The sequence below is a fragment of the Nycticebus coucang genome, chromosome 6, assembly GCF_027406575.1.
Source record: "Nycticebus coucang isolate mNycCou1 chromosome 6, mNycCou1.pri, whole genome shotgun sequence".
Taxonomy (NCBI): Eukaryota; Metazoa; Chordata; class Mammalia; order Primates; family Lorisidae; genus Nycticebus; species Nycticebus coucang.
Window position 1 is genome coordinate 33670080 of NC_069785.1, and position 25993 is coordinate 33696072.

The 25993-nt window shown below is 42.0% G+C and overlaps 1 protein-coding gene and 2 non-coding genes across 6 annotated transcripts in view; all 3 read left to right on the forward strand.

The window, feature by feature from the left end:
- The first annotated feature begins 6860 nt into the window (after positions 1–6860).
- The window catches only part of CCNB1IP1 (cyclin B1 interacting protein 1), a 32865-nt gene continuing 13732 nt past the window's right edge, over positions 6861–25993 (forward strand). Inside the window, exons 1-4 of one of the 4 annotated variants that reach the window (XM_053593795.1) lie at positions 6861–7032; positions 9841–9928; positions 12764–12842; positions 15181–15296. In XM_053593795.1, the coding sequence (XP_053449770.1) occupies positions 15272–15296 (25 nt within the window). In that variant the 5' untranslated portion in view covers positions 6861–7032; positions 9841–9928; positions 12764–12842; positions 15181–15271. Of the gene's footprint in view, positions 7033–9840; positions 9929–12763; positions 12843–15180; positions 15297–21482; positions 25958–25993 lie in introns of those variants that run through there. The other 3 variants (XM_053593794.1, XM_053593797.1, XM_053593798.1) reach the window with 3 other exon arrangements.
- Positions 13137–13213, forward strand: LOC128589523 (small nucleolar RNA SNORD126). The gene has a single exon (XR_008381078.1). It is a non-coding gene; the product is annotated as a small nucleolar RNA SNORD126 (small nucleolar RNA).
- LOC128589510 (small nucleolar RNA SNORA79) lies at positions 16751–16897 on the forward strand. The gene has a single exon (XR_008381072.1). It is a non-coding gene; the product is annotated as a small nucleolar RNA SNORA79 (small nucleolar RNA).

Below are 25993 nucleotides of genomic sequence, written 5' to 3' on the forward strand. Positions count from 1 at the left end.
TCTGCTATTTTTAGAGATGGGGTCTAGCTCTTGCTCAGGCTGGTCTTGAACGCCTGAGCTCAGGCAATCCACCTGCCTTGCCTCCTAACGTGTTGGGATTACAGGCAGCAGCCGCTGCGCCTGGCCCAGAAGGCCGGCTATTAATAGATGCAAGCATTTTGAACTAGGAAGAGCTAAGAAAGGAAAGGGCCAAGTGGTTCAGTTCTAGCATCCTCTTTTGTTTTATTATTAAAACATTAACATCTTGAAGTTATGTTAAAAAATTTAAGCATATCTAAGTCTCAATTTATAGGAATTATCCTTTCAGTGGGACGCGGTGGCTCACGCCTGTAATCCTAGCACTTTGGGAGGCTGACTGGTGGTTACACGGTACCAGTGGGTGGATTGACTGAGCTCACGTGTTCAAGACCAGCTTGAGCAAGAGCGCGACCCCGTCGCTACTAAAAATAGAAAAACTGGGGCGAGAGGATTGCTTGAGCCCAAGAGTTGGAGGTTGCTGTGAGCTATGACATCAAGGCACTCTACCCAGAGCGACAGCGTGAGACTCTGTCTCAAAAAAAAAAAAAAAAAAAAGATTTATCCTCTAAGGTTAAAAATTGGTATAGCATGCATTAGGTCCATGTAAACAATAACGTGTATAAGTAGCTTAAATCAGCCTGTTTTTGTGCTAAGTACATTAACCCAGAAGATAACTTGGTTTACGTTCACTCCAAAAGCAGCGCCAAGAAGCACCGCTGGCTCAGAAAGAGACTAGTGGCCGAAGGAGCGGCTTGCGTCATTTCAGCACCTTTTAAGGTGAAGGAGGAGGGAATCCTTGAACTCATTAGCCAATCAGGTTCTGAGGCCACTTCTAAGGGCACTTCCTGTCTCTTCACTTAGTCTCTCTCTCGGGTTTGGTGCTCTGGTGAGTGTGCGCTTAATTTTGCTTTCCAGTTGTTTTGAATTTCTCTTCCATTAGAGCCGTGTAACCACGTGGCAGGCCTTTATTTCAAGCCAGCATTGGACTTTGTGTGAGTGGCAAGGCGATTAATTTCGGCTGTGTGGAGGTTGTTGGAAGGCAGGAACGCAGTGAAATGCTGTGCCGGGCTCATTCCCACGTGGGCTTCTGCCGTACTGGGTTTGACTTACCCCAGACCTGGTGACCCAGGAACAATAGATTCTGCTTCAGGTACAGAGGGTATGTGTTCCTAGAAAACCCCGGCTTCATATTGCTTGGCGGGAAAGACATTATTATTCGGATGCTTGTTTAGATTTATGTCTTCCTGCTGACCATACATCTTGGAAGGAAGAGTTCAGCACAGTAGATTTTAATCCTCGGGTGAGTCTGGGGCCCAGGTAGCCATTATCTTTCCCTTGTCTGCTCAGAGTATTCCAGCTTTCTTGTTAAGACTGAGAGCAAACTCTGAAGACATGATTTTAGTGAGCCCTAAAAGGAGCCCCTGATTTTAATATTACCACTATGGTGAGGGTATCCTATAACCCTTAAAACTGACTGGAAAAAAAAAATTGCACCGGGCGGCGCCTGTGGCTCAGTTGGTAAGGCGCCGGCCCCATATACGGAGGGTCACGGGTTCAAACCCGGCCCCAGCCAAACTGCAACCAAAAAATAGCCGGCGGGCGCCTGTAGTCCCAGCTACTCGGGAGGCTGAGGAAAGAGAATCGCTTAAGCCCAGGAGTTGGAGGTTGCTGTGAGCTGTGTGAGGCCACGGCACTCTACCGAGGGCCATAAAGTGAGACTCTGTCTCTACAAAAAAAAAAAAAAAAAAAAATTGCACCATAGCTTGGTGCAATTCCAAGATTCAAATTCCAGTACCACAGTTTACTGCCCCTGGTGACCTTGGGAGCTGCAGGGAGCTATTCTGAGGCTCACCTTGTAAAGATCAAATAAAATGTATGAAGTCTTTTAATAAATATAGTTGCAGTACTTTCTAGAAGTAAACAACACTTATTTCCAATACATATTTTCTGTCTTTTTTCTCACAGAAAGTTTTATCTAATGACCTTGAGAGTAATTTCGTTGAATTCCTGTTTTTCTCCGTGATATACATTGGTTTAAATATATGTGTTGATTATCCTTATAGGCAGAAAATGTGAGAAAGACAAATAATAAACTTGCTAATTTAATGTATTAGTAACAGGCATTTGTAGGCCTCCCATAATCCTTATAATTCTCAAGCTTTATTGGTAAATTACTTCTTATGTTTGGAGTAGGTAATACATTCACATAGTTCAAAATTCAAAAGGGACAAACTATACAATGAAAATAAGAATATCCCTGTCCCGGCTCTGCGTGTGTGGCTCAAGCGGCTCAGGCGCCAGACACGTACACCTGAGCTGGTGGCTTCGAATCCAGCCCGGGCCGCCAAACAACAATGACGGCTGCAACCAAAAAATAGCCAGGCGTTGAGGCGGGCGCCTGTAGTCCCATCCCAGCTACCTGGGAGGTGGAGGCAAGAGAATCGCTTAAAGCCCAGAAGTCGGAGGTTGCTGTGAGCTGTGATGCCGTGGCAGTCTACCCAGGGCGACAGCTTGAGGCTCTGTCTCAAAAAAAAAAGAATATCCCTGTCTCTCAACCAACTGATTTCCCTCTCCAATAACAGTGTTAACAGTTTTGTTTTGGTATCTTTGCTAAGGTATTTTATACACATTTAAGGATACATGTGCATAAAAATATGTGTATTTATCTTTCCCTTCTTATATTAAGTGCTCTATCATGTTCCTTTCTTTTCACTTAACAGTTTTATATGAGTAAATAGTGTCTGTTCTTTATAATGGTTACATAGTATTTTAGTAATATGTACAAACCATAATTTACTTAGCTTTTAATGGGAGGCATTTTTTTGTAGTTTATGATCTTGATATTTCCCTCCAAATGAATAACTTTATTTATATAAAGTCACTTGGCACATAGTCATTTTAGTTGGGTTTTGGTATATTTTTCTCTAAAAGAACTGTAGATATTTTGTAGCACTTCTTGTTATTTAGTCAACACCCTAAATATATTGCTTAAGCAATGAAGATTTTCTACCAAAAGCAAAACCAAGCTTCTGGCCTTTATGTGAATATATGTTTGACCACTTTGGCTTGAGTAGGAGACAGTTTACCTTGTTAAGAGCACTATTTACTGCTGGGAAGGATTGACAGTGACCTAGAACATCCCAGTAGTCTTTGTATTCACAAGGGGAGAAGGGGCATGCTTTTGGTGTTTACTTAGAAAATGTATGCTGGGGGCGGTGCCTGTGGCTCAGTGAGTAGGGCTCCGGCCCCATATACGGAAGGTGGTGGGTTCAAACCCAGTCCTGCCAAACCGCAACAAAAAAATAGCTGGGCATTGTGGCGGGCACCTGTAGTCCCAGCTACTTGGGAGGCCAAGGCAAGAGAATCACCTAAGCCCAAGAGCTGGAGATTGCTGTGAGCTGTGACTTTATAGCACTCTACTGAGGGCAACAAAGTGAGACTCTGTCTCTAAAAACAAAAAAAAGAAAATGTATGCTGGATCTCTCCCTGGAATTAGGGTGCTGAGGGAGCAGACTCATGTTTTAGAATTAACTTAGGAAAAACTGAAATGTAAACATGTAAAATGAAAAGGAAGCTCTTGTGAATTTCTCCAAAGCTTATTTAAGTCTTATGAGGCTTAGTTCATGTCTTGTTCAACATCTAGTTTTTCAGTTAGGTTTTCTTAGTTGAGGAAAAAATTAGATTCTTTCCAACAGAAGTACGTTTTTGTTAAGAAGTAACTTCATATATATAGAATATGCTGGAGTTTTCATTGTTAAGAGGGAATGGAAAGGAAAGCAAGTGTGCGTCTTTTTCTTAAAAGACAGTAGTATCTGGCTCAGCACCAGTAACACAGTGATAACTGTGCCAACCACATACACTGAGGGTGGCGGGTTTGAACCCGGCCTGGGCCAGCTAATCAACTGCAACAAAAAGATAGCCAGCCTTGTGGTGGTGCCTGTAGTCCCAGCTACTTGGGAGGCTGAGGCAAGAGAATCACTTAAGCCCAAGAGTTAGAGGATGCTGTGAGCTGTGATGCCACCACACTCTACTGAGGGTGACGTAGTGCAACTCTGTCTCAAAAAAAAAAAAAAAAGACAGTAGTATCTAGGAGTTGGAAGAGCCCTTATAAATAATATATGAGTGACTTCTGGATTATAAAAAGTTAAATTTGAGGGCGGCGCCTGTGGCTCAGTGAGTAGGGCGCTGGCCCCATATGCCGAGGGTGGCGAGTTCGAACCCAGGCCCGGCCAAACTGCAACCAAAAAATAGCCGGGCGTTGTGGCGGGCGCCTGTAGTCCCAGCTGCTCAGGAGGCTGAGGCAAGAGAATCGCATAAGCCCAAGAGTTAAGAGGTTGCTGTGAGCCGTGTGACGCCATGGCACTCTACCCGAGGGCGGTACAGTGAGACTCTGTCTCTACAAAAAAAAAAAAAAAAAGTTAAATTTGGGAGTAAAATATCTGTATTACTACTCCTTAGCTGGTTGAGCTTGGATTAGTAATACAAATGAAATATTAAACATTTTTTGGGGGGGGTGGGGAGACAGCCTCAAGCTGTCACCTCTGGTGGAGTGCTGTGACGTCACAGCTCACAGCAACCTCAAACTGCTGGGCTTAAGCGATTCTTTTGCCTCAGCCTCCCAAGTAGCTGAGACTACAGGTGCTCGCCACAATGCCTGGCTATTTTTTGGTTGTAGTTGTCATTGTTGTTTGGCGGGCCTGGGCTGGATTCGAACCTGCCCGTCTGGTGTATGTGGCTGGCACCTTAGCTGGTTGAGCTACAGGCGCCGAGCCAATATGTTTTTAACATAGTAAACATTTAACTTCATGCCAGCTACAGTGCAAGATATACAGAGGGTGCCAAAAAAATGTATGCACATTTTAACAAAGGAAAATGTATTAAAATTGTAATGCTTGAGTCATGTTTGACTTTTGCTGTTACAAGAGGTGCTCAAATGTGACTTGAATCTTTTGTTATTAGTATAAATTGAGCATTGCAATTTTAATACAGTTCTCTCTTAAAATATGTATACATTTTTATGGTACCCTGTGTATTTATTACTTTATCATCTTCATGGAAGTTCTAAGAGGTAGGTTGTATTTGTCCTCATTTTACAGAGGAGGCAATTGAGGCTTTGAGAATTTGCATAATTGCCAAAAGTCATATTGAATATATGACACAACCAGGATTAAAATCCTATTCTGACTTCAAAATCCGTTTTCAAGAATACAAATGAGTGTTAGATATGGGAAATAGTGTGCAGGTTCCTCAAAAAATTAAAAATAGAACTACCATATGATGTAGAAATCCCACTTCTGGGTATATATTCAAAGAAGAAAAATCAATATGTCAAAGAAATATCTATACTGTCGTGTTCATTGCAGCACTATTCACAATAGTTAAGTTATAGAATCAACCTAAGTGGCCATCAACAACAGACGGGTGGATAAAGAAAATATGGTATAGATAGAGTGGAATACTGTTCAGCATTAAAAAGGAAGGAAATTGTATCACTTGTGACAACATGGAGGAACTTAAGGACATTTTGATAAGTAAGCCATGCATAGAAAGATAAATGCTGGGTGGCGCCTGTGGCTCAAAGGAGTAGGGTGCTTGCCTCACATACTGGAGTGGTGGGTTCAAACCCGTCCCCGGCCAAAAACTGCAAAAAAAAAAAAAAAAAGATAAATGCTATATGATCTCACTTAATATGTAAACTCTAAAAAAGTTGAACTCGTAGAAATAAAGTAGAATGGTGGTTGCCAGAGGTGGGGAGTGAGTGGAGGGGAATGAGAACATGTCGGTCAAAGAGTATATATAAAGTCTCAGACAGGAGGAATAATTTCTGAAGATCTGTTCTGCAGCATGGTGGCTATAGTTAAAAATAATGTCTTTGGTATACTTGAATATTGCTAAGAAAGTAGAACGTGTTCTTATACCAGACAAACATAATGTATACATGCATTAAAACATTACATTCTGGGCGGCACCTGTGGTTCAGCGGGTAGGGCACCGGCCCCATATGCCGAGGGTGGCGGGTTCAAACCCAGCCCCGGCCAAACTGCAACAACAACAAAAAATAGCCGGGCGCTGTGGCGGGCGCCTGTAGTCCCAGCTACTTGGGAGGCTGAGGCAAGAGAATCGCCTAAGCCCAAGGATTTGGAGGTTGCTGTGAGCTGTGTGACGCCACGGCACTCTACCGAGGGCGATAAGGGGAGACTCTGTCTCTACCAAAACAAAACAAAACAAAACAAAACATTACATTCTTCACTGGGGAAAAAAAAGTCTGTTATCGTAACCACTAAGCTAAGTTGCTTGGCAATTAATTAAATTGCCATTTAATCTTTAAACTTTGCTTGCATACTTATAAAGTAGAGATGATGTACTTGCAAAATGAGATAATATATGGAAAGTGCTTTATAAATTCTAAGATAGGCCAAATATTATGCAATAGATTAAATAGTAAGTTAGAGAAGAGAAGGTCTTACTGAGGCTTACATCCTGATTTCAATTTATTCTTTCCTGTTGTCTGACCCAATGCCCTAAGGCACTGTATTTTCATTTCATTTTTATTTGGTCCACTACCATAATGATTGGGACTGGGTGAAATGGCAGGATACACTTGGCATGAGCTGCATAGTTAGTCCGAATTTCTGACCTCAGCACTTCTATTTCACGTATAATCTGAATGGATTCTTCCGTACAAAGAAGTTAAAACTGTTAGTACTCTTAGCTAACACTTGGAATCTGCCCCGGTAGCAGAGCCTTATACAATTATCTCTAAAGGAAAACTATGCCAAATTATCAGTTTAGTATTACATCCTATGTATAAAGTTTTGTACTGTTTTCCTTCCGTTTCAGGTTGAAGATGAAATCCACCAAAGAGGGAAGACCTGAGTCTTTACTACCCCATGTGCCAGCAGAAAAAGGACTCTGGGAAGGCCTTTATAAAATCTATAGACCCCCCCTGAAAATCAAGTGGGCTTGGATTTGGACATTCACTAGAAAGGGTTAAAGGCTGATGGGACCATAAAGGTACTTACATTTTCACTAAGCTGCCTTAAGTTCTCTACATTATGTGTATGTGTGCCTTTTCTATCTAAAAAGATTCGAGATTATTAGAATTATTATTGTATCTCATGATGTTAGATACACAGAAGGCACTGAGTAAACTGGAATGGAAGTGGCCAAGTTGAGTTGTAATATGATCATAAAATGGAAATATTTGCTGATTTAGGACGTATCATCAATATGTATTTTGTATCAGGCCTTCATGAAACATCTATTCACACATATAAAATGTACCTTTTGGCTATGAACACCAGCACTTTGGAGAGCTTACTGCCCAGTCAACAAAACGAATGGGTCATTGATTGTTTATGTAGTATTTACAAAATGCTTAGAACATGAAATGACCTTTGCATGGTAGAATGACATGAAGCATGACTGAAGCATGACTAGAATCCTTCAGGGAGCATCACACATTGGGAAAGGCGTATTTAACGTTAGGATTTTTGTGCTAGGCTTTGTCCTCTTGGGTCGAGGACACAAAGACCTTGTACTCTGGGTTTTGTTTGTGAATAGAGAACTTGCCTCTTGAAGGAGGATTTTTTTTGTTTGTTTTTTTTTTATTTTTGTTTTTAATCAGAGCCTCAAGCTGTCACCCTGGATAGAGAGCTGTGGCATCACAGCTCACAGCAACCTCCAACTCCTGGGCTCAAGCGATTCTCCTGCCTCCGCCTCCCAAGTAGTTGGGACTACAGGTGCCTGCCACAATGCCTGGCTATTTTTTGGTTGCAGCTGTCATTGTTTGATGGGCCCGGGCTGGATTCGAACCTGCCAACTCAGGTGTATGTGGCTGGCGCCTTGAGCCACAGGCGCCTAGGCTTTTTTTTTTGAATAAACATAGTCTCATTCTGTTGCTTTGGGTAGAGTGCTATGGCACCATAACTCAACAACAAACTCAAACTCTTGGGCTCAAGTGATCCTCTTGCCTCAGCCTCCTAAGTAGCTGGGACTGTAAGTTCTGCTACCATGCCCAGCTAATTTTTCTATTTTTAGTAAAGATAGGTTCTCACTCTTACTTAGACTGGTCTCAAACTCCTGATTTCAAGGAACCCACCCACCCTGGCCTCTGAGAATACTAGGATTATAAGTCTAAACCATTGTGCCTGGCCTGAATCAGGAGTTTTGAGGTAGACACTGTTCAAATTGTAGAAACCTCTCACATATCTTGCCTCTTGTCTGCATTCCCTTATTTTTAATCATGCATGTTGTTGATCTGAAATCAAGAGTAAAAGGACACTTTTTTATTATTTTTTTTTTTTGTGGTTTTGGCCAGGGCCAGGCTTGAACCCACCACCCCTGATATATGGGGCCGGTGCCCTACTCCTTGAACCACAAGGTACCACTTGACATTTTTTTTTTTTTTGAGACAGAGTCTCAAGCTGTCACACTAGGTCAGCAGTTCTCAACCTATGGGTCGCAACCCCTTTGTAACAATGAAAATACATCATGGCATTAGTAAGGTTGAGAAACACTGCCCTAGGTAGAATGCCTTGGTGTCATAGCTCATAGCAACCTTCCACCCTTGGATTCAAGTGATCCTTTTGCTTCAGTTTTTCTATTTTTATTATTATTTTTTTGAGACAGAACCTCAAGCTGTCACCCTGGGTAGAGTGCCGTGGCATCACAGCTCATAGCAACCTCCAACTCCTGGGCTCAAGAAATTCTCCTGCTTCCACCTCCCAAGTAGCTGGGACTACAGGCACCTGCCACAATGCCTGGCTATTTTTTGGTTGCAGCTGTCATTGTTGTTCGGTGGGCCCAAGCTGGATTCGAACCTGCCAGCTCAGGTGTATGTGGCTGGCGTCTTAGCCGCTTGAGCCACAGGCGCTGAGCCAGTTTTTCTATTTTTAGTAGAGACAGCGGTGTCACCTTTTTTTTTTTTTTGCAGTTTTTGGCCAGGGCTGGGTTTGAACTCACCACCTCCGGCATATGGGGCCAGTGCCCTACTCTGTTGAGCCACAGGCGCCGCCCAGGGGGTCTCACTTTTTTTTTCAGGCTGGTCATGAGCTCAAGCAACCCACCCACCTTGGCCTCCCAGAGTGCTAGGATTACAGACGTGAGCCACTGTGCCCTGCCTAAAATGACAATTTTGATTATATCTCTCTGAGGTATTTACAATACCTTAATTACTTTTTGACCTACTGAGCCAGTATGACATTCTCATTATGTTCTAAAGCAAACTATCTTTTATAGCTCTGCTTACAATTTTATGTAGGAGGTGCCATGGTGATGGTGTTTTGATGGAACTGGATTTAATACTAGCTTTTAATAGTTAGATGACGTTAGGAAATTTATGTAACTTCTCTCAGCCTTAATTTTCCTTATAAATAAGGGGTTACGAAGTTTGCATTGAGACTGAGTCTCACTTTGTTGCCCTCAGTAGGGTGCTGTGGCCTCATAGCTCACAGCAACCTCAAACTCTTGGGCTCAAGTGATTCTCTTTCGTCAGCCTCCCCAGTAGCTGGGACTGGAGGTGCCCACCATAATGCTGACTATTTTTAGAGGTGGGGTCTTACTCTTGCTCAGGCTGGTCTCGAACCTGTGAGCTCAGCCAATCTACCTGCCTCGACCTTGAGCCACTGTGCTTGGCCAGTAGGATTTAGAAAAATAATTTTTTTTTTAAAGAGATGGGGTATTGATATGTTGCCCAGTATATTATTGGACTCAAACTCAAGAGCTGAAATGATTCTATTACCTCACCTTGTGAGTAACTGGGACTACAGGCACAAGCCACAGTGCCCAGCTAAGATGGTAAGATTTTTTTTTTTTTTGCAGTTTTTGGCCAGGGGCAGGTTTGAACCCACCACCTCCAGCATATGGGGCCAGCACCCTACCCCTTTGAGCCGCAGGCACCGCCGAGAAGGTAAGTTCTTTTTAAAGAATTATAGCTACGGTTACCTTTCTTTTCACTTATTGTGGTCAAACCCACCCTAAAAGGCACCAGTGTTCTGTGCCTTTCTGTGATGGAAATGTTTTAATATTTGTTACTGTCCAATGGTAACCATTAGCCACGTGTGGCCACTGAACAATTAAAATGTGACTAGTATAACTGAGAAATTGAATTTTTAATTTTGAGTGTTTATTTATTGGGCATGCAACTTTAACGTCCATTGAAGACTCAACTTTTTTTTTCTTCAGGAAGTTTTCTTCGGGAAATGCTTCTTTTCTTTTTCTGCTTTTTTTTTGGTGTGGGGGGGCGGGGGGAGGAGGAGAGATAAAAATCTCCCTGTGTTGCCCTGGCTAGAGTGCTAGAGTTCAGTGGCATCATTAAACTCACAGTAACTTCAAACTCCTGGGCTCAAGTGATCCATCCTCTGGCCTCAGCCTCCCTACTACCTGGGACTATAGGAGCACACCACCACACCTAGCTAATTTTTCTGTTTTTTTTGTAGAGACAGGGCCTCACTCTTGCTCAGGCTTGTCTCGAACTCCTGACCTCTAATGATCCTCCTGCCTTGGCCTCCCACAATGCTAGGATTATAGGCATGAATCACTGTGCCTATCTCAGGCCTCTTTTCTTTTTTTTCTTTCTTTCTTTTTTTTTTTTTTGTTTCTTGAGACAAGAGTCTCATTGTGTCGCCCTCGGTAGAGTGCTGTGAAGTCACAGCTCACAGCAACCTCAAACTCTTGGACTTAAATGATTCTCTTGCCTCAGCCTCCCAAGCAGCTGGGACTAAGGTGCTCGCCACAATGCCTGGCTATCTTTTTGTTGTAGTTGTCATTGTTGTTTAACAGGCCTGGGTGGGTTCAAACCCGCCAGTCTCGGTATATGTGGCCGGTGCCCTACCTTCTGAGCTACGGGTGTCAAGCCAGCTAATAAGTCTTAAATACAAAATTTTTCTAGCTAGTACAATTTTGTAATACAAAACATGCTCTAGCTAGTAATTAGGTGAAGAATAAGGAATAGTGGGAAAGTTACCTGCAGTGATGAACTGTGTACCCTGCATTTCACCTGAAAGTTAGGATTATACTCAAACTCTGGAAGAGGAAATTAAAACTTCTTTCTTATGTTGCCGTCATGTGGCAGATTTGGGTTCTAAATGATGCTAATTCAGTTCTCTTGTATTGTTTTTTTTTTTTTTTTTGAGACCGAGTCTCACTATGTCACCCTTGCTAGAGTGTGGTGGCTTCACAGCTCATAGCAACCTCAAATTCTTGGGTTTAAGAGATTCTCTTGCCTCAGCCTCCCAAGAGGCTGGGATTACAGGCGCCCACCACAATGCCCGGCTATTTTTTTGTTGTTGTTGTTGCAGTTGTCATTGTTGTTTAGCTGGCCCAGGGTCAGGTTTGAACTCGCCAGCCTGGGTGTATGTGGCCAGTGCCATAACCACTGTGCTACTAGCACTGAGCCTCAGTTTTCTTGTATTAAGGGAAGGTTTTCTTCTGATTATTGTGATAAAGGATTACTAAACGTAAATTGAAACATGATCTGAAAAAACTATTTGAGATTACTTTCTAATTTATTTGAATCTTTAGTTTTTTCTTTTTCTTTTCTCTCTCTTTTTTTTTTTTTCTTGAGACAGAGTCTCACTATATCGCCCTAGGTAGAGTGCTATGGCGTTACAGCTCACAGCAATCTCAGACTCTCTGGGCTTCAGCGATTCTGTTGCCTCAGCCTCCCAAGTAGCTGGGACTACGGGCGCCCACCACAATGCCCAGCTATTTTTTTTTGTTGTTGCAGTTGTTATTGTTGTTTAGCTGGCCTGGGCCAAGTTCGCACTCACCAGGCTGGGTGTATTTGGCTGGCGATGTAACCACTGTGCTACGGGCACCGAGGCTTTTTCTTTTTTTGAGACAGAGTTTTACTATGTCACCCTCAGTAGGGTGCTGTGGCATCACAACTCACAGCAACCTCAAACTGTTGGGCTTATCCTCAGCCTCCCAAGTAGCTGGGACTACAGGCACCCACTATAGTCCCAGCTATTTTTTGTTGCAGTTGTCATTGTTTAGCTGGCCAGGGCTGGGTTCGAACTTACCAACTTTGATGTATGTGGCTGGCGTGGTAACCACTGTGCCAAGGGCACCAAGCCCTTAGCCCCTGAATCTTTAGTTTTTTGAGACAAGGTTATACTTTGTTGCTCAGAGTACAATGGCATCTTCATAGCTCACTGCTACCTCAAACTCATGGGCACAAGTCATCCTCCTGCCCTAACCTTCCAAGTAGCTGGGATTACAGAATTACCACAGTGTTTTATACATACACACATATATACATATATATATATGTATATATTTGTGTGTGTATGTGTAAAGACTGTTCTTGAACTCCTGGCCTCAAGTAATCCTCCTGCCTCAGCCACCCGAAGTGTTAGGATTATAGGCATGATCCATCATGCCTGGTCTCTGAATCTTACATAAGAGTTCTTGACGCCTTCCTTTTGCATATCTGTTCTCTTATTACGAAGATGTTGACTTTTAGAGCCTTTTAGAGGTTGGCTAGACTTATTGTATAGTTTTACCTAAACTTTTAAATTTCTACAAAATCGAGCTTATATAGAGGTTCTGCCCTAATCTGATATAGAGCTTGGGCATTCAATGGCATTTTGCAAATAGATGGGTCAATAATTTATATTGCTTAATGGAGAGTCAAAGGATGAACAGTTATTCTAAATTTCCTTGTGACTTGATGTGGACATGCTAGTGTGGAGTTGTCATGTAATGATAACCTTTATGAATTTATTATTTTTTTATTTTCCAGTGATACTTAGGTAGTTGGTAGATACCATAATTTAACTTGATTCCTAGGTGGAAGCTGGATACTAGATCTGATACTAGAGGTAAGTTTAAGAAAAATCAGGTGGTGCCTGTGGCTCAAGGAGTAGGGCACCGGTCCCATATGCCGGAGGTGGCAGGTTCAAACCCAGCCCCGGCCAAAAACCACAAAAAGAAAAAAGAAAAGAAAAAGAAAAATCTTCATTTTCTTTGTCATTTGAATTTCTAATCATTAAGCAAGATTTGGAGCTCTGTTATTAGTAGCTGAAATTTGGTAGTTGAAAAAAAACCTAGTTCCAACCTGTTTTCCTGTTTAGGGGTGAGAAGCCAGTGGTAGTTTGCCCTTTACTGTCATTTACAGTTTGCCATGATGAAATGCATGTTAAGTCCGTGTTTCAGCTGATTAGCCTGATTAAACACATGCTCTGAGCAGACTAAAGGTAGGGGGGCAAACACTTAGAATTGAATTCTGAGCTTTTTTTTTTTTTTTGAGACAGAGTCTCAAGCTGTCGCCTTGGGTAGAGTGCCATGGCGTCACAGTGCGCAGCAACCTCAAACTCTTGAGCTTAAGTGATTCTCTTGCCTCAGCCTCCCAAGTAGGTGGGACTACAGGCGCCTGCCACAATGCCCGGCTATTTTTTTGCTTGTTTTTGTTACAGTTGTCATATGCTATTTAGCAGGCCCAGGTTAGGTTCGAATCTGCCAGCCCCGGTGTATGTGGCTGGTGCCCTACCCACTGAGCTACAGGTGCCAAGCCTGGAATTGAATTCTGCTTGTTGGGATTCCTAGTGGGATTTAGCTCATGATCCCAGGTAATTCTTAAATGTTTAAATTTGAATTTGATATAACCAACACTTTGTTCTCCTTTGATCTTTTGTGAAATCTCCATATAACAAAAAAATCACTATAATGAGATAGGACTAGGTTCAGGAACAGGAATCCTAATCTAAAAACTTAGTTGTTTTCTTTTTTTAAAGATAGGGTCTTTTACTGTATCATGCAATTCATGCTCTGTCACCTGGGCTAAAATGCAGTGGTGTAGTAACTGCCTACTGTAGCCTCAAGTGATCCTCCTGCCTTAACCTCCCTAGCAGCTGGGACTACAGGCACGTGCCACCATGGCTGGCTAATTTTTTAATTTTTTTGTAGAGACAGGGTCTCACTGTGTTGTCCAGGCTGGTCTCCAACTCCTAGCCTCAGGTGATTCTCCAGCCTTGGCTTCTCAAAGCTCTAGGATTACAGGCATGAGACACTACTCCTGACCTAAAAATTTAAACACTGTAGAAAATGCAGTGGTAACTGCTATAATTCTGTCAGCTACTTAGCTTAATAGTTCTAAATAAATCACTAATTTATTAGTCCGTATATGTAAAGATTAAGGGAATCCCAGAGTTGGTTAAGTCAATTTTGTGAGACCATATAATGCACGCTATACAGTCATTTAAAGTTATGCTATGGGGCTTGGTGGGTGGCTAACAACTGTGATATTAGCACTCTGGGAGGCCCAGGTGGGAATATTGCTTGAGGTCAGTAGTTTGAGACAGCTTGAGCAAGAGCCAGGACCTTGTCTCTACAAAAAAAAAAAAAATACAAAATATAAGCCAAAAAAAAGTTACGATATAGGTTTATTGAAATGGAGTGGTATTCTTTGCAGTTTTTTTTTGGCTGGGGTTGGGTTTGAACCCTACCACCTCCAGCATATGGGGCCAGTGCCCTACCCCTTTGAGCTGCCCATGGAGTGGTATTCTTGACATTAAGAACAGATTATAGACCAATGTTTCTACTTAAACTTTTTTTTTTCTGCTTAAACATTTTTATATGCATATTTTTGATTTGAGAAATCATCAAATGCTTGGGGTTATTGTCTCTAGCATTGGGGTGTATGAGTAATCTTGATGTTTTTGTTGACCCGTATTTTCTAACTTTATTATTCATGTATTATATTATTTAAAAAGTTATATTAAGGAGCTCAAGACAGGCTTACATTCTTTTGGGTTTTTTGAGACAATCTCACTCTGTTGCCCTAGGATCTAGTGCTGTGTCTTTAGCCTAGTGACAGCAACCTAAAATTCCTGGGTTTAAGTACCTTCTGCCTCAGCCTCCTAAGTAGCTGGCTGCAGGTGTTGGCCCCAAAACCCAGCGAATTTTTTTCTATTTGTAATAGAGACTGGGTCTTGGTCTTGCTTAGGCTGTTCTCAAACTTCTGTGCTTAGGGGATCTTCTGGCCTCTCAGAGTGCAAGGATTGCAGGCATGAGCCATTGTACCTGGTCTGTATTCTTTATTTGTACCTGTATTTTCAGCAGAGAATGAGATAGGTACGGGGGGGAAATAAAGGAAATACAAATAATTCAAAGTAATACCAGCACTTGAAATAATACTTTGATTTTTGCTGTCTTTTGTAGAAGTAAAGTTTCAAGGGACCAAAACCAGATCTGAATCTCACTTTTCTAGTATGGACCTCTTCAATGCTCTTATGTCCTGGATGTACAATAGATGATGACTGCGTTTTTCTTTTATGGTAAGGCTTGACATTGAGAAGCTTTGACATGCATATGAATTTTTGTAAATTTAGCTTTGTGAGTTCACAGCCAGCTGCTACAGTGCTATAAAATTTGTTTTTTAAAAGGTCAATTAAAGATGTTGAGAGGTACCATAGTATAATAGTTATATGTGTGTTCTGGAATCAGACTGGGTTCAAACCTATACTCTATCACTTAACCAGTTATGTAATTTTGGCAAGTTTCTTAACATGTTAGCTTTTTTTTTTTTTTTTTTTTGAGATAGAGTCTTAACCCGTGCTGGAGTGCCATAGTTCACAGTATCCTCAAACTCATGTCTCAAGCAATCTCCTGCCTCAGCCTCCTGAGTAGCTGGGATTACAGGTGCCCTCACAACACCTGGCTAATTTTTTCTATTTTTAGTAGAGACTGGGTCTTACTCTTGCTCAGGCTGGTCTCAAACTCCTGACCTTGAGTGACCCTCCCACCTCAGCCTCCCAGAGTGTTATGATTATAGGCATGAATCACTGTACCCAACCATCTTAGTTTCTTACATGTTAGAAAATGATAATAGTACCTGACTCAAAGAATAGTTAATTTGCATAATTAATTAGATAAATAGACAGGGCTTAGTACATTGTAAAGCATATGGTAAATGCCCAATAAATGGATTTTTATACTATCTGGCAGTTTTGTACATCTGAATAATAGGTTGTCAGAAATTCTTTGTTTTTATTGCTTATATGTCCTTTTGCCAATTGGCCTACCTCTTGTTACCTTCACTCCTGCACCCAAATCCTAAGTTCTAGAATTGGGTATAGGATGGTAATGGGACTCTAGTGTAAATCCCTATATAATTATTCCAATATATTCCAATATACTTTCTTTAATTTGTTATTTTTGGTTTTGGCACCTACTTATTTGTCATATAATTTTTCATTTGTCAAGTTTGACACAATTGATCCTCAATGGTCTTTTCTCATTCTTATTTAGATGTAAAGATTTTTTGTAAGAGTCTCTTGATGTCTTTATTTTTGTTTATTTATTTATTTATTTTGAGACAGAGTCTCACTATGTTGCCCTCAATAGAATGCTATGGCATCACAGCTCACAGCAACCTCAAACTCTTGGGCTTAAGTGATTCTCTTGCCTCAGCCTCCCAAGTAGTTGGGACTACAGGTGCCAGCCACAATGCCCAGCTGTTTTTTTTGGTGCAGTTGTCCCAGGCCAGCCTGGGTGTATGTGGCCAGCGTGGTAAGTACTGTGCAACAGGCGCCAAGCCGATGTCTTTACTTTTATAAATGTTTCTTATTTTTTTTTTATTTATTTTATTTTATTTTATTTTTTTTGTGGTTTTTGGCCGGGGCTGGGTTTGAACCCACCACCTCCGGCATATGGGACTGGCGCCCTACTCCTTGAGCCATAGGCGCCACCCATAAATGTTTCTTAAAATAATGTGGTTGGAGGTAAACTTTGATGGCTGTTCCTCTCACTGCTTGGAGCCTTAGGCAGTGGGATTTTGATCCATCATATATCAAAGCTGGCTTGTCTTCACTCAGAGCACCGTAGGGATGGGTTGGCTATCCCCTAGTGCCTCTGATTTTTGCGGAGTCAAACAATTACAAAGGATTTGGTGATTCTAGATGAAGAAAATGTACCTGTGACTAAAAGAAAAGGAGAACTCTTTGATTGATTATAATACTATTTGGATAGTTCTAGTCTAGAGCTATGAAAGAGCTGTAGTAATTGATTCTGAGAGATAAGTGAAACACTGTACTCTAAAGTCATTTATGTTTGAATTTTAAATGGTTTATTTTGTTTTTTAGAGTGGTTGCTTACACACATTTTAGGGAAGGTTTATAAATATCTTTTTCTTTGCAGCATGAAGGTAGATGATTCATCAAATTAAAGATGGAACCTGGCTGGGCACCTGTAGCTCAAGCGGCTAAGGCGCCAGCCACATACACCAGAGCTGGTGGGTTCGAATCCAGCCTGGGCCCGCCAAAACAACAATGACAACTATCATAAAAAAAAAGCCAGGTGTTGTGACGGGCACCTGTAGTCCCAGCTTCTTGGGAGGCTGAGGCAAGAGAACCTCTTGAGCCCAAGAGTTTGAGGTTGCTGTGAGCTGTGATGCCATGGTACTCTACCCAGGGCAACAGCTTGAGACTCTGTCTCAAAAAAAAAAAAAAAAAAGACGGAAGCTGACTTTTCTCACCACAAATAGTTTTATACAGTCAACTTACAAAAATGTAACAGATGATCTCATTAATCACAGCTATGATTTAATATTAATAAAAACCAAAATCAAAAAAAAAATGTAAGAGATGTCAAGGGGAAGAACTAAATCATACTAATTTATTTCTGTTAGTCTTGGATCTTTTGTTAGATTGTAAGCTCTACGAAAGCAGGATATCTTCTTTATCCCTAATGCCTCTCCTAGAATAGATATTTAAAAAATATTTGAAGTGAATTGAATTGAAATCTCAATTTTTTTTTTCCTTTTCTTTTTTTGAGACAGAGTCTCAAGCTGTTGCCCTGGGTAGAGTGCTGTGGTGTCATAGCTCATCACAACCTCAAACTCCTGGGCTCAAGAGGTTCTCTTGCCTCAGTTTTTCTATTTTCAGTAGAGATGGAGTCTCGTTTTTGCTTAGGCTGGTCTCAACTCGAACTCATGAGCTCAGGCAAACCACCCAGGTCAGTCTTTTTCCTTTTTAAATTTCTGGAAATGGCAGCCATTTTAATGGCCATTCAGCCAGGTATTTATATGGAGTAACTGGGACTCAAACCTTGTTTCTGATGCAAAATATGTATATATAGATATATAAAACTATCTGATTATTTACCAGTCTAGTTAAAAGTAGTAATATCTACTTAAAACTAACATGCTAGACGCTATCTCTGCTAAAAATAGGAAAAAACTAACTGGCACTGTGGCAGGTGCCTGTAATCTTAGCTAGTTGGTAGGCTGAGGCAAAAGGACCTCTTGAGCCCAAGCGACTGAGGTTCCGTGAGCTATAATGGTGCCACGGCACTCAACCCCAGGTTGACTGATTGAAACTCTGTCCCCAAAATAAAAAAGAAGAGATGACTGCCAAACAACCTATTATGCGAGGAATAGATTGGTAATAGCATACTGTCATTTAAGAAGAAATCTTTTATTATGAACATTATAGTCTTACTGGCTATTTATCATTGATTTAAACTGCATACCATTCATGTATGGTTAAAAAGTGGCTTATTTCTAAGGCCGAGTACAATGGCTCACGCCTGTAATCCTAGCACTCTGGGAGGCCAAGGTGGGTGGATTGCCTGAGCTCACAGGTTTGAGATGAGCCTGAGCCAGAGGGGGATTTTGTCTCTAAAGATAGCTGGGTGTTGTGGCAGACACCTGTAGTCCCAGCTGCTCGGGAGGCTGAGACAAGAGAATTGCTTGAGCCTAAGAGTTTGAGGTTGCTGTGAGCTATGACCCTATGGCACTTTACCAAGGCCCACAAAGAGACTCTGTTTGAAAAAAAAAGTTAATTTTTGCTTTATATTTAGTGTTGAAATATTCTCAATTGTTTTGGCTAAGTTATACTGCCCTATATTCTGTATTTCCATCCATGATGATATATTTAACATCCAAGGGGTACAAAATAAAAATCTAAATATTAGAAGTCTGGGGCGGCACCTGTGGCTCAGTCGGTAAGGTGCCGGCCCCATATACTGAGGGTGGTGGGTTCAAACCCGGCCCCCGGCCGAACTGCAACAAAAAAATAGCCGGGCATTGTGGCGGGCGCCTGTAGTCCCAGCTACTCGGGAGGCTGAGGCAAGAGAATTGCTTAAGCCCAGGAGTTGGAGGTTGCTGTGAGCTGTGTGATGCCATGGCACTCTACCAAGGGCCATAAAGTAAAACTCTGTCTCTACAAAAAAAAAAAAAAAGAAGTCTGGTATACATTACTGTTTTTTGGAATGAGATTTAATACTCGTGCTTATATCAGAATGTCATGAATGGTATGTAACTATAGTAACTTCTGTTGGCCAGAATATAAAACCTGATTTTCACTGGGCATAGTGGCTCATGCCTATAATTCCAGCACTTTGAGAAGCTGAGGCAGAATTGCTTGAGGACAGAAATTTGAGACCAGCCTGGGTAACATAGTGAGATCCCTGTGTCTAAATAGAAAATAAAAAAATTAGTGCTCCTATAGTCCTAGCTACTGGGGAGGCTGAGGGTAGATGGTCACTTGAGCCCAGGAATTTGAGGTACAGTGAACTGTGATCATGCCACTTGTACTTTAGCCTGGGTGATAGAGTAAACTCCTGTTTTTAAACAAAATAAAATAAAATTATATTCTTTGTTTTGATTAAGATTCTTAGTCCTCATTTCCAGATGGAACCATGGAGGGTATTGAAGAGAAGAAAAAGAAGTTTCCCACTGTACCAGAAACCCTTAAGAATAAGCAAAAGAATTTTGCAGAGCTGAAGATCAAGCGTCTGAGAAAGAAGTGTGCCGAAAAGATACTTTGAAAAGCAAGGAGGAAGCTTTATCTGTGAAAAAGCTAAGCATTATCATAAAGAACAAGATGTACAGAACTGAGATTAGGATGGCTAGGATGGTAAGAAAAGCTGGCAACTTCTATGTACCTGCAGAACCCAAATTGGCGATTGTCATCAGTATCAGAGATATCAATGGTGTGAGTCCAAAGGTCGGAAAGGTGTCGCAGTTTCTTCGCCTTGGCCAGATCTTCAGTGGAAGTTTTGTTAAGCTCAACAAGGCTTTGATTAACATGTTAAGAATTGTAGAACCGGGGCAGCGCCTGTAGCTCAAGGAGTAGGGCGCCGGTCCCATATGCCGGAGGTGCTGGGTTCAAACACAGCCCCGGCCAAAAAAAAAAAAAGAATTGTAGAACCATATATTGCATGGGGGTACTCAAATCTGAAGTCAGTAAATGAGCTAATCTATAAGCATGGTTATGGCAAAATTAATAAGAAGCGAATTGCATTGACTGATAACAGTTTGATTGTGTGATCACTGGGTAAATATGGCATCATCTGCATGGAGGATCTGATTCATGAGATCTATACTGTTGGAAAACACTTCAAAGAAGCAAATAACTACTTGTGGCCCTTCAAGTTATCTCCACGGGGTGGAATGAAGAAAAAGACAACCCATAGGCAGGCGTTGTGGCAGGCTCCTGTAGTCCCAGCTGCTCGGGAGGCTGAGGCAAGAGAATCGGTAAGCCCAAGAGCTGGAGTTTGCTGTGAGCCGTGTGACACCACGGCATTCTACCGAGGGTGGTAAAGTGAAACTCTGTCTCTACAAAAAAAAAAAAAAAATTGTTGGGTGGCACCTGTGGCTCAGTGAGTAGGGTGCCGGCCCCATATACCAAGGGTGGTGAGTTCAAACCCAGCCCTGGCTGAACTGCAACAAAAAAAAAAAAAAAAAGAAGAAGAAGAAAAAGACAACCCACTTTGTAGAAGGTGGAGATGCGGTAACAGGGAAGACCAAATCAATAGGCTTATTAGAAGAATAAATTAAGGCAGGGGTTCTCAACCTTCCTAATGCCATGATGTATTTTCATTGTTAAAAAGGGGTCACGACCCACAAGTTGGAAACCACGGAACTAAGGTATCTGCCCTGATTGTTTTTGTAATCTGGTCAGTTAATAAACAGTGACTGCTTTCAAATTGGAAAAAAAATTCTTAGGCCAGAGGCAGTGGCTCATGCCTGAAATCCTAGTACTTTGGGATGTTGAGGTGGATGGATTACTTGAGCTCAAGAGTTGGAGACCAGACTAAGCAAAAGTGAGACCCTATCTCTTTTTATTTTTGGCCAGGGCTAGGTTTGAACCCGCCACCTCTGGCATATGGGACCGGCACCCTACTCCTTGAGCCACAGGCGCCGCCCGACTCTCTCTCTTAAAAAAAAGAGAAAAAAAAAATAGCCAGGCATTGTGGCATCCTTCTGTAGTGCCAGCTACTTGGGAGGTTGAGGCAAGAGGATCTCTTGAGCCCAAGAGTTTGACATTGCCGTGAGCTATGATACTACAGCACTGTACCAAGAGCGACAAAGACTATCAAAAACAAAATTCTTTTTTTTTTTTTTGTAGAGACAGAGTCTCACTGTACCGCCCTCCAGTAGAGTGCCGTGGCGTCACACAGCTCACAGCAACCTCCAACTCCTGGGCTTAAGCGATTCTCTTGCCTCAGCCTCCAGAGTAGCTGGGACTACAGGCGCCCGCCACAATGCCCGGCTATTTTTTGGTTGCAGTTTGGCCGGGGCTGGGTTTGAACCCGCCACCCTCGGCATATGGGGCCGGCGCCCTACTCACTGAGCCACAGGCACCACCCAAAAAAACAAAATTCTTTTATTAAAACAAATATGGGTATCAAATGGGTTATAGATGATGCTAACAGTCTAAGTTTCAAAATAACAGAAAATTACCATCTCTGAAACACTTAGAAAAGTGGAATATAACTACTTGTAAGCTGATAGGTACTCAGAATATTGATACAAGATAAAATTCAGTCTTGATGGTAAAAATACCATTTTTGAAAGGTAAACGTAACCTGCAATTAAAGGGAATAAATTATGTATAAGCACAAATTGTACTGTCAGAATTTAGAGATCAAATGCCCTGCAAATTATTTCATGAGTAATATTTAATCTTGAATATTCAGTCATTAAACTATGTCAAAAATAATAAGAGGCTTGGCTCCTGTAGCTCAAGCTGCTAAGGCGCTGGCCACATACATCTGAGCTGGCAGTTTTAAATCCAGCCTGGGCCCGTCAGACAACAATGATGGCTGCAACCAAAAAATAGCCGAGCGTTGTGGTGGATACCTGTAGTCCCAGCTACTTGGGAGGCGGAGGCAGGAGAATTGCTTGAGCCCAGGAATTGGAGATTGCTGTGAGCTGTGATGCCATGGCACTCTCCCCAGGATGACAGCTTGAGGCTCTGTCTCAAAAAAAAAATAATAAATGTTAGATCTTTAAGTTGTCAGACTTTTTTGTTGAAATTCTCAATTTTCAGCTATTATGAAGTATAATAGGAAGTTAATTCAGGGATAGCATAACCACTGCTTGAAACCTAATGCTTTTACTCCTTCATTGTATCTCTAAACTGCTTTTCTAAATAAATTCTCTGAAAACTTTTTTGTACCTATAATGTTATTTGGAGTAGTTTTGGCTTTGTGGTTAGTTGTTTGGTTTTGTACAGTCAATATAACTATTATATGTCACAGGATGCAAGTAAATACATCATTTCCAATATTTCAATGTGTATTTTATCCCTTGCATGTTAAATATTACCTAGGGATGTAATTGGTTACTATTTTCATCCAAGATTGAGGTTGGAATATTTGCTGTCTTCAATACTGTGGCCACTGTCTCCTTCACAGCTCTTACTGTTATTTAGACTTTGTCTCTATATATGGAGAACAAACTTTAAAACTATTGAAAAGCATAGAATATGATATTAGAGTAGACATAAGGATGAAAAGGAAAAGTTGTATATTCTAAGATTCAAACTTTTGTTTTGAGACAGACTTGCTTTGTCATCCTGGGTAGGGTGCAGGGGCGTCAGTATAGTTCACTGCAACCTCAAACCCCTGTGCTCAGGTGATTTTCTTGCCTCAGCGTTCTGAGTAGCTATAGCTGGGACTACAGGAAGGTGCCATGAAGAATGGCTAATTTTTCTAATTTTAGGCTGGCATTGAAATCCTAAACTCAAACAGTCCTCCTGCTTCTGGTTCTCAGAGTGTTAGAATTACAGGCATGAGCCACCATGCCCAGCCAGATTCAAATTTATATGGTATGCATGTCATACAACTGTTAAATGATTCTATATAAAACAAGAAAATTGGCTTGGCACCTGTGGCTCAAGTGGATAAGGCGCCAGCCACATACACCTGAGCTGGTGGGTTCGAATCCTGCCGGGGCCCATGAAAACAACAATGATGGCTGCAACCAAAACATAGCTGGGTGTTGTGGCGGATACCTGTAGTTCCAGCTACTTGGGAGGCGGAGGCAGGAGAATCTCTCGAGTTCCATGGAGGTTGGATCGAGAACCACTCGAGAACCAGGAGTTCCATGGAGGTTGCTGTGAACTGTGATGCCAGGGCGCTCTACCCAGAGTGACAGCTTGAGGCTCTGTCTCAAAAAAAAAAAAAAAACAACAAAATTATCAAAGATATAAGCAGGCAGTTTACAGCTAAGTATCCCTATCATTCCAGACGTTCACATGGAAAGCTGCTCAATCTCGCTACTAATCAAAGAATTGTACATTAGAATAACATTGAGATACCATTACGCTATGATTGGAAAAAAGTGAAAACATTTCTTTATGTTGCTGAATCTGGAGCGTTGAGCTTTCATATACTTTGCTGGTGGCAGTGAAATTTATGTTAATACTTTGGAGAGTGGTTTAGCAATATCTAGTTTATTTGAAGATTCTTAGAATAACCCAGTCCGTGGGTATTACATTCTAGAAGAATTTTTGGCAGGTGTACTCAAGAAGATGTGCAGAATATTCAGTACATTATTATTTCTAATTGTAGTAACCTGGGATTAATGTCCATTAGAAGATGGGTAAATATACTTTATGGTGGGTGGTCATTAAAATGAGTTAATGCAGAATGAATTAACGTATTGACTTGGGTACGTGTCCAGGAAGTGGTCATACTACAGGTAATTTAGCTAGGATCATGAAGTTAAGTACTGGTCAAGTTGCAATGTTTTGTGGTTTTGAACTTTAAATGAGATTATACCTTTCTCTGTACTTTGGTATTTCTACATGTGGTGTAATTAAAACCAGAAAATGTACAAAAGGCTCAACAGCCAAAAACAGATGATAGGAATGGCAGGGTTTATACATGAACGTTGGATTTTTCTTTGAATCCAATTTGTACCACTTAATTTGCAGAAGACATTTTAGGAAAGGTATACAAAGGCCAAGATGACCCAAGGGAATTACCATGAATCAGTTGTAAACAGACAAAACTAGTAGGAAGTTGCTTAACTGAGGCAGTTTAATTGAAGGACAAAGGTTTAGTTAGCATTATGAATTCACAACTCATAAAGGGGTTTGCAGAGTTTGATGTCTCTTACTTAGCTGATTGTACCTGTTACTAATTCATAATAGGGTTACCTCTGGGAAGGTGGCTACAAAAGACATCATTAAGGCTTATAATCTGAGGTCTCTTCTTTTCCTCAGCTTCATTTTTTTTTTTGGCTGGGGCAGGTTTGAACCCTCCACCCCGGTATATGACGCCGACGCCCTACTCCTTGAGCCACAGTCACGGAGTCTCACCATGTCTCCCCTGGTAGAGTGCTGTAGTGTCACAGTTCACAGCAACCTCGAACTCTTGGGCATAAGGGATTGTCTTGCCCCAGCCTCCCAAGTAGCTGGGACTACAGGCGCCCGCCACAACGGCCGGCTGTTGCAGTTGTCATTGTTAAGCTGGCCTGGGCCGAGTTTGAACCCGCCACTCTCCGTGTATGTGGCTGGCGCCGTAACCATTGTGCTACGGCGCTGAGCCGATTCCTCTGCTTAATTTTAATCTACGTTCTGAGCGATAGGATCCAGCGTCACAGCTTAAAAGTGATCTACCTGTGTGCTGTCGTGTAATTGGTGGTGGTGTTCATGTGCTAGCAATTTTACTCTACTGCTGTTACCTGTTACTTTTCTTTGCTCATCTTAACAACTGTCATTTTTCTGCTTATCTTTATAAGTTTAAATTCTAACAGCACACAGGTAGATCACCTTAAAGTTGTGACACTCAATCTTACTCCCTAATTTCAAGTGCTGTAATGAATGTATCTAGCTGGAGACAGTCTTTGTCGCCCTGGCGTCATAGCTCACAGCAACCTCAAACTCGGGCTCAGGAGGATCCTCTTGAACCTCTCGAATAGCTGGGACTACAGGCGCCCACAACAGCGCCAGGCTAGTTTTTGGTAGAGATAGGAATCTTCCTCTTGTAATTCCACTCGCCTTGGCCTCTCAGAGTGCTAGGATTACAGGTGTGAGTCGCCGCGTAACGAATGTTCATAATGCAGAGTCAAAGTTACAATTTCTTTAAATGTGTAAAGAGGATGCCTGTGGCTCAGTCGGTAAGGCGCTGGCCCCATATACCGAGGGTGGCGGGTTCAAGCCCGGCCCCGGCCGAACTGCAACCAAAAAAATAGCCGGGCGTTGTGGCGGGCGCCTGTAGTCCCAGCGGGAGGCTGAGGCAAGAGAATCGCTTAAGCCCAGGAGTTGGAGGTTGCTGTGAGCTGTGTGAGGCCACAGCACTCTACCGAGGGCCATAAAGTGAGACTCTGTCTCTACCAAAAAAAAAAAAAAGCTGGAAAGATGTTTATTCCAAGATGGATAAAAAATGAAATGGAGGTGACAGTTGTCCGACTACAGGTATCACACACTTTCTTGGAATTTCTCCTGATACTTAGAAAGTCTGTGCTGCCCGCCATAATGCGCTTGATTTTCCTAGAAAACACAAGATTCACGCCCTCGCAGCCTTTAGGCGCGGGGTCTGACTGCCACAGCCACAGCCGCACTTCCCAGAATCCTGCGCACCAGTCCCGGGGCGGCCCCCGACTGCGCATGCGCTGTTTGACGTAGCGGCGACCGGCACCTTCACACGGAGAATCTTCGCTGGTCCTGAAGGTGTGAAGGCGGTTTCCCGCGCTTTTTCGAAGGCACGTCAGATTAAGTATTTTATTTGCGTTACTACT